This window comes from Octopus bimaculoides, chromosome 5 (assembly GCF_001194135.2).
Source record: "Octopus bimaculoides isolate UCB-OBI-ISO-001 chromosome 5, ASM119413v2, whole genome shotgun sequence".
In the NCBI taxonomy this organism is placed as follows: domain Eukaryota; kingdom Metazoa; phylum Mollusca; class Cephalopoda; order Octopoda; family Octopodidae; genus Octopus; species Octopus bimaculoides.
The window spans coordinates 122,553,268-122,562,766 of record NC_068985.1 but is presented as its reverse complement, the minus strand read 5'-3'; the positions used below and the strand labels follow the sequence as shown (position 1 = coordinate 122,562,766).

General features: G+C 35.2%; 1 protein-coding gene across 3 annotated transcripts in view; it reads left to right on the top strand.

The window, feature by feature from the left end:
- The window catches only part of LOC106880932 (cAMP-dependent protein kinase type II regulatory subunit), a 141,686-nt gene that overhangs the window by 124,949 nt on the left and 7,238 nt on the right, over positions 1-9,499 (top strand). For all 3 annotated transcript variants that reach the window (XM_014931105.2, XM_014931104.2, XM_014931107.2), the window contains exons 8-9: positions 2,280-2,381; positions 7,987-8,061. In XM_014931105.2, the coding sequence (XP_014786591.1) occupies positions 2,280-2,381; positions 7,987-8,061 (177 nt within the window). The remainder of the gene's footprint in view (positions 1-2,279; positions 2,382-7,986; positions 8,062-9,499) is intronic.

The window sequence follows — 9,499 nt, the reverse complement described above, 5'->3', positions numbered from 1 at the left end:
ACACACACACACACACACACACACACACACACACACACACACACACACACACACATATATATACACATACAACATAAAAAGCACTCAGTCCACTCTGTAGAGTGGTTGATGTTAGGAAGATTATCCAGCCATAAAATCCCTGCCAAAACAGACACAGTAGCCTGGGGTAGTCTTCAAATTGGTCGGCTCTTGTCAAATTATCCAACGTATGCCTGCATGGAAAACTGACATTAAATAACGATGATACACAACAGGTTTCTTTCAGTTTCCATCTACCAAATCCACTCACAGGGCTATGGTCAGCCTGAGGCTATAGTAGAAGACATTTGCCTGTGGTGCCATATGGTGAGACTGAATCCAGAACCATGTGGTTGTGAAGCAAGCTTCTTACCACACAGCCACACTGCACCTGTGTGTATATACTATATTATCTAATTACAAATGGAATTAAAGAATTGCAAGATACATTCTTCAAGCTGAGCCAACTGGCAGGAAACCTAAGCATAGTCCAAGAACAAGATGGTTGGATAAAATCCGTAGTCTCAGTTGGTCATGCTTGGGAGCCCAGCCAGAAAGTCTAATGAAGGGTGGTTTTGATAAGACTCTATGGAGGAAGTACCTGAGGACTATCTCTCAACAATCCTCCCAGGATCAGTGGGCAGAGAAGATAGATGGAAGGAAAGAAGACAGGAAGAATAGGGAATCTATTACTTTAGAGATCATACCTTTGAACCAGTAAAAAAAACCTAAAGTTCCTCTACTTCTGAATATACGGGAGAAAAAAAAGCATAAGCACTGTATGTGTGTGTGTGTGTGTGTGTGTGTGTGTGTGTGTGTGTGCCATCTTAAGGCTTGAGTGCACTGTGAAGTTGCTTGGGGGAAGCTTCACAGTCTAGAGCTTATTGTTAATCTATGTAGGTTGCAGTTTGTTGACAGTAAATAAATATAGGACCTCCAGAGTATCTCTTTACTCAGAGCAACAATACTGCTAAGACGGCCCTTTTCTTTATGCATGTATGTATCTGTCTGTCTATCTTGTGTACAAATCTTAAACCTGTATGGACCCTTAAATGTATTATGTAACAGAAGCCATGCTGTGATATTAGTGTTTCCCCACATTATTACTGGCTAATTGACTCCAGCTAGATAGAGAGATTGCTGTCATTGAGTATTTTAACCTTTTCCTACCAATACTTTTAATGAATAACATTGTCTACTTGTTTCAATTAATTTTTAACATAATCAAGAATTTGGAGGAATTTAATACGACAACTTTTTCAGCATTAAATTAGTGTTGTTTAAGCCATAATTCAACACATGTAAATTCCATAAAATTACAATAGAAGGTTTATACTTTATGATTTTCATTTGCTTCAGTCAATTGACTGTGGCCATGCTGGGGCACTGCTTTGAAGAATTTTAGTCAAATGAATCAACCTTAGGATTCTTTTGCTGAATCACTAAGTTACGAGGATGGAAACAAACCAACACTAGTTATCAAGTGGTGGTGGGGACAAATACACACACACATATATATATAACAGGTTTCTTTCAGTTTCCATCTACCAAATCCATCCACAAGGCTTTGGTCAGCCTGTGGCTATAGTAGAAGACATTTTCCAAAAGTGCTACACAGTGGGACTGAACCCAGAACTCAGAACCATGTGGTTGGGAAGCAAACTTCTTACCACACAGCCACCCCTTTACTTAAACATAAACTTTTTAGAACAGAGTGGTTTTTGTTTCATATGACCAGGGGTGTTCTTGGATGAATTAGTTATCCTGCTAACTAACATTTCATTAAAGCTTCTTTTGTTTCAGATTCTATTTATTAATTAGGGAAAATTTACAACTTTCCATAATATGTTGTCTTCTTTACTAGTTTTTATTCAATTACTAACAACAGCATTTGTAATTCTAAGTGAGCATATATCACTTTAAACATAAAATTGGGCCACCTTAAAGTGAATTCACAATGCCAGTGAATGATTGCAAAATCAAATATGCAAATAATTTCCTGACTTTGAAAATGTTCAGCTAAATGGGGGTTAAATGTTTACAAGCTGCAATTTTGTACATGAGCATGAAATTCTGTCATCAGTTTGAGTTTCATGTAAGCAACAGATACACTCTCTTTGAAATGTGCTTTTTCTAACAGGTCAAACAACCATATAGATGCTTTCTGTTTCATTTGTAGTTTAGCTATTTAAGTTTTGCCTAACCTTTTTGTGGTTATTTGTTGATTTTGTGCTTAATTATTTATCATTTTTTTTTTCCAGGACAGAGTTACCTTTCGAAGAATTGTATTAAAGGATGCTTTTAATCGAAGGAAAATGTACACTGACTTGATTGAGAGTGTTCCCTTGTTCTCATGCCTTGATGTAAGAAATGGCTTTGTCATTTTTTAAAACTTTATACACTATGAGTATTCCAGTTATATCATGGGTCTTTCTGTCATATTGTGCATATATATTCCTATCATATCACATGTATCTGTTATACATATGTACCCATGTCATATCACACATATCCCTGTCCTACTACATATATCCTAGTTGTGTTGTATGTATCCCGGTCACATCTTGTATATTCCAGTCATACTGTGTGTATCACAGTTATACTTGATGTATCCCAATTATATCATGTGTACCCTGTTCACACTGCATGTATTCTTATGATACCAAGCATGTCCCAATCATACCATGGGTATCCTAGTGAAACTCTGTGTATCCCAGCCATACAATGTGTAACCTAGCCATAGCTTTATGTATCCTAGTCACATTTTGTATATCTTTATTACACCATATGTATCTCAGTCATATCATTGTATATCCAAGTCATATCATAAACGTCCAGTAATATTGTGTGTACTCTAGTAATACTCTGTGTATCCTAGTTCCACTGTATACCTTAATCATATCATATGTATCTCAGTCAAACTGCATGTATCTGGGTGTAGTCCAGTGATAGCATACTTATCCCAATGATATCATGTGTACCCCAGATATATTGTATAATATATTATATATTGTATATATCCCAGTCACATGATATGTCTCCTGGTCAAACCCCATTGCTAAGCCATACCATATGTATTCCCATCATTTTGCATGTATCACAGTCATATTGTATGTGTCACAGTCATATTGTATGTGTCACAGTCATATTGTATGTGTCACAGTCATACTAAGTGTAACCTTGTTTTACAGTTGATTTTCCATGTTGTAAGAGGTGACTAAAGAAGTAATGACAGGAAGGGCATACAGTGATGATCTACTGCCTCAGTAAACCCATCTAGCCTATGTCAATAGAGAAAAGATGTTAACTGAATCGTCATCATCGCTATTTTAATATGTACTCTTCAAATTCTAATATAACTTTGTTGTATCTATTATTATTGTTCAGCCCCAGGTCATCATCTCCGACTAACAAGACTTATGATCAAAGGCATTCTAGGTGTAACCATTCTGTCTTTTTTTTTTTTTTTGTATTAAAAGAATGAATGAACCACATTGCCCAATTTAGCCATTTTCTTTTTATTTTGCTTTGTTTTTATTTTGTTTTTGTTTTTTACATTTTTAGATGGTAGGGAATACAGCTCCTATTTCTAGTAGTTCAAGTGACTGTTATAGGTTAATCTTGTTGGCTTTGACATGTTTGTTGTTGTTGTTGTTGTTATTGTTTAACCCCAGAATATGTAAGTATATCTTTTCAGCAATATATATTAAGAAAAATCCAACAACCAGTACTTTTTAACAAAATCTCTTGCAAATTCATTTTCTATTGTGTGGCACAGACAATCCCTTGTCATTCTCGCCATTGATTGGTCCACTAGAAAGCTATAACCAACAATACAGTTGCTTACCAATTATAATAATTGTGAGATAAAAAAAGATAAGTACCATAACCTGACAGATTGTATGGGGTAGCACTAAAGGCTGTTTTTTGGGGGGTTTTTTACTGGCTGGACATCTGTGATTAAGGAGACCTATGGTCAAAGCAGTGGTATAGCATTGGTTTTAACCACTCTGAGTAATAGTTAAATAGGCTACCTACTATCTTAAACATAACGTCTCTTCAATTACAGCAAACACATGTATATGAAGTGGCTGCCCTATGCTATCATTGGTGACTTCATTGCTCTGTCAAACTCACTGTCAAACTTTAACCCTTTAGCCTTTAAACCAGCCATATCCGGACACAATATTCTACCTGTTTTATTTTTAAACCAGCCAGATCTGGCCTCTCACACCTACCTTACAATATCATTCTAAAAATAAACAATCACATCATTGAAATTTCATAGCTATGAGATAATGCATGATTAACTGAAAACAATGTGAATGAATAAGCATTACATTTGACAGAGGAATCTGAATGTTAAAGGGTTAAATCATCCTGCTACATTTCAATATTGAATAATTATCGTGACATTTTAGAAATAACAGTAATTGTAATGCTAAAAAGTTAATGCATTAATGTGTGTCCCCTCAATCTGTCCATTTAGCTTTTTATGGCTATACCTGTCCGAGTCCCTGCCTGGTGTTTGCTACCTGTTTTATAAGTTGTGGTTAGTTTAGTCATTTACTGTTTAAACCAGTCATATCCTGCTAAAATATTCTATCTGTTTTATGTTCATGTTGGTCACATCTTATCAAAATATTCTGTTTTATGTTTAAATCAGCCAGATCTGGCCTTCTCACACCTACCTTACAATATCGTTCTAAAGATAAACAATCACATCATTGAAATCTCATAGCTATGAGATAATGCATGATTAATTCAAAACAATGTGAATAAACATTTTGAATGCTAAAGGGTTAAATCAACAGAATAAATACATCACTAAACATCGCTTAGCTATTTTTATCTGCATTTTATTAACAATGATGAAGAAATTCAAAAATTAAAAAATTCTGTCCTATCACTGAAGAATTTTTAGAAACCTTGAAAAAGGGAACAATTGAGAAATGAGGTTAAAATCAAACAGCATGTTGCCATTGCAGAAATGTGAAGATATAAAAAAAAAAAGAAATATAAAGATGTGCTGAGAGAATTCAATGCATCATCAATGAATATCAAAATCATGAAATATTGGATTAAGAAACATTGTTAATAATTTGTATTTTTAGAATGTCTCTTCTTTTCTTCAACTTAAAGAAATGTTGCTTTTATACATTGTATTCTTTTTTTTTTTTTTTTGTGGTTGTGTGATAAGAAGGTTGCTTCCTAATCAAAAGGTTTTGGGTTCAGTCCCTCTGTGTGACACCTTGAGTATAGGTCTTCTAATATAGCTCCAGGCTGACCAAAGTCTCGTAAGTGGATGTGGTCGATGGAAACTAAAAAAAAGCTAGCCCTATAAGTGTGTATGTGTGTGTGCACACCCTGACTATGTGGGTGTCACTGTCATACAAGCAATGTCCTTCGTTTCCAATCCTCTGTGAAAACATGTTTAACTATGGGAAAATATTATCTTACTTAGCAACAGGTGAGGGTTGGGGATAGGAAGGGCACCTGGGTATAGAAAATCTACCACAGTGGATGTAAAAACAACGATGATGATTCTATGTTCAAAAATAACTGATTTGTTTTGACTTTGAATTTCCTTCTTTTTATTTTTAATGAAATGTGATTTATTTACTGTGTAAATAAAATCTTTAATATTTAGTGATGTATCTATTTGGCAAATAAAAAGCTTGACAAATATACAAATACAGTAATGATGATTAATTTACCAATGATGGTAATCCATTATCGTTTTACATCTGATTTTCTATTGGTTGGACAGGCTGGTCACCATTCCTGAACGCCATTCCTATCATCATATATATTGATTTACAATGTAATTAACTACATTGCAATAAAATTACCAGGTGATGACAGTATAAGGGATATATTTATCATGATGTAATTACAAGCAATGAATTGACAAGGATGAATTTACTAGACACCAATTATGGCTCTTGACTATATGAGTTCAAATTCAACAGATTGATTTTTACCTTTCATCCTCCCATCAGTTAATGACGTCAATATGATCAACTAGATTCCTTTTCCTGAATGAATAGCATTTTGTCTGCATTCATCATTTTGGCAGTCACATTCTTCTTCTGTGATGTTAGAAGTAGTTGTCTTGTAGAAAGATGCTGTGACTGCCCCACTCTGCCAAATCCTTTTTGTAGTGCAGCTCTGCAGAGTCTGTCTCAGTGGGGAGAGAGACAGACAGGGATCAAGGAATCAATACTTGTACTTTATTTTATCAGCCTCAATGAGGCTTGAACTCAGAACACAAAGAGCCAGAATAGATACCACCAAGAATCTGTGCAATGCTCTAACAATTCTACCAACCAACCAACCAGCCACCATTCTTTCCTTTCATTAAAAATATATATATATAAGTGGTACTTATTTTATTGGTTCTGAAAGGGTGAAAACAAAGTTAATTTTGGTGGCATTTGAACTCGGAGCATAAAGCCAGACAAAATGGTGCTAAGGCCTGAAAATTTGGTAGGGGTGGGGTTAATCAATTAAATCAGTCTTAGTTCTTGATGCTGGAAGATTGAAGGATAGAATTGATTTTGGTAAGATTTAAACTCAGAACCTAAACAGCTAAGATAAATACTGTGAGACCTTCTACCTGATTATCTAATAATCATCTAATAATGATTGTAATTGTTTCTAGTATCAGCTCTACACCTGAAATTTTGGGTAGGCAGGGACAAGTAGATTATATCGACTCCAGTATTTGAATGGTAGTTTATTTTATTGACCCTCCCCCACCCCAAAAAAGCAAAGTTGACCATGACAGGAACTGAACCCATAATGTAAAGAATCACAACTAAATGCAACAAGGCATTTTGTCTGATGTTTGATGCCCTAAAAAGTTTGTCAATAAAATTAAATTATTGATATTACTACTCAGACACCATCTACATGAAAAACAAGAGCTATGCCAGTGCTGATATACTTAGTGTTGTGATAGTCAAAAATGTACATGTTTTGCTCTTATTAGTCCTCCTCAACAAAGCATACATATATAACATCACCATTGACATAATATTTAACATGGAAATAATGCTATCATTTTCTCACTGGGTATTAATGTATGCTTCGCTGAGGAGGATTAATAAGAACAAAACACATACATTTTTGATTATCACAACACTAAGTATATTTGCCCTGACATTACTTTTGTTTTTCATGTAGATGGTATCTGAGTAATAATATCAGTGATTTCACTTTATAGGCAAAATCATTGTTGCATTTAGTTGTGACTCTTTACATTGTGAGTTCAATTCCTGTCGCGATCAACTTAGCATTTTATCCTTTTAGATTAGATTTTGGCAAAATTCTGCTTTAAACATGCCATATAACCCTTCATAACTTTTGGAACTTGCACAAAATTTTTGTGAATTTGTGTTCTACACACAGTAATGCATACAATTATGCAAAACCAAAAGGAACATTTTTGGTGCATGATTTAAGGGCTATTTAGCTGTTACTTTTATCACATCTCATGACTACCTCATACTCTCCACATTTGTTAGTCAGTCTGAATATTGATGCTTTTCAATATATTTCTCCCCATAAACACATTTAATGGTCTACTGCTTGGATTTAAGCCAAAAATTCAGACTGTTCATATTTTAAACAGTGATTTTTAAAAAAAGAATTCCAAAAACTTTTTTAAAAAATTTAAAGCAAAAATATTTCGAAAAATTAAAAATTTATTTTGTTCATAGTTGTGGGAATTCCTGTGTAGAATACAAATTTGCAAAAAATTTCTGAAAATTCTGAACGTTAGAAAAGTTATGAGGTGTCATATGGCATGCTTATAACAGAATTCTACCAGATTTTTAATACTCACCACATTAGATATGATAATTCTAACTGAACTAAAAATTCATTTCGACCTTTTTGACATGTGAAGTTCATATCATGGTATTTTAATGCTGATGTTTGTCTGTCTATTTGTTTTCCTCTTAGAATTATGAAAAGTTAAACATTGCTGATGCTTTACATTCACAATCCTTTGAAGATGGTGAAGTGGTACTAAGACAGGTAAGTGAAAACATTTGTCATTTCTGTAAGGAGAAATTTCTGGAAACTCTTACCATCAACTTTCAGCTTCTCACTTCAGTCAATTATTCCCTAGTTGTCTTCAAGGCACACTTATTTCTATACACTCATTTCTACACACACAGTGTGTGGGTTGTGGTAATCTCATTTCCAACCCACATGTTGTGTGGGTTGAAAATGAGATGCTACCACATCATGTTAAGCATTTCCCATTTGGACCACATCACAAATGAGCTGAGTTGCGTTGTAACACTATCCTGCATCACAATGGAACTACCCATCATGGAGAAATTCTCATGATAGTGAAGGAAAGAAAGCTAAGAATGGTACAGCTGTCAGTAACAAGATCCAGTGGCACTGCAAAAACCATTTTTCAAAGAACAATGAAGGAATGAAAAAGGAGATGTGAATAGAAGAAGAGATGGAAAGACAACATCCTGGAATGGAGAAACAAGTCATTAGTGGAGACTACAATTCTCACAACCGTAGCAGATGGAGAAAACTTGTATACAGCAGAGGCACAATGGTGACTCTTAAAAGTTCACAGGATGTTGAGGGTGGGCCAAGTATAGAGGTGATTATGTATGTGCATAATAAGCCTTTGGATTCTATTTTTAAAAAATATGTGTTTATGTTTCTGCATGTGTTTATGTTTCTGCATGTATGTATGAATGTGTGTGTACATATATGCATATCTGTGTATATGTAAATGTATGTATATATATCTATGATTGTGCTATGGTCTGACTGCCTGAACAGGCACTGGACCTAATTATTTATAATCATTTAAATAATCACTCTTTAAGCAGTCAAACAATAGTTTCTTACACAAATACCTTTACAGAGAAAATCTACTTCAACGTATTCTACCTGAGCCACGAAAGCCTGGAAAAGTGCCCATAAAGTAAAGATCATAGAAATGCATACAAACACACACACATGCGTGCGCGTGCGGGGACACACACATCCTCCCATATACCCAAACACACCCATATACATACCTTCACACACACTCATATGTATTTACACACACACACACACACACACACACCAATACACACATCTTCACACACTCACACACACACATGCCCCCACACATGCCCTCACACACACACTTTGGCCCACTCACAAAAGCACATACATACATGCACCACAACACCAAGGCACTCACACACAAACACATATGTACAAACAGCAAGATCTATGCACTCACACACTTGTCACCTTGCCTCTCACCACCAAATCAAACAGTGACTACTCACCAGTTTGACACCACTCCATTACACATACAACACTCACAAAATCGTAATCATGATAGATAAGGCTGTCATGCAAACTGGCACCCATGCTGGTGGCACATAAATGCATCCCGGTGTCATGCAAACTGGCACCCATGCTGGTGGCACATAAATGCATCCCG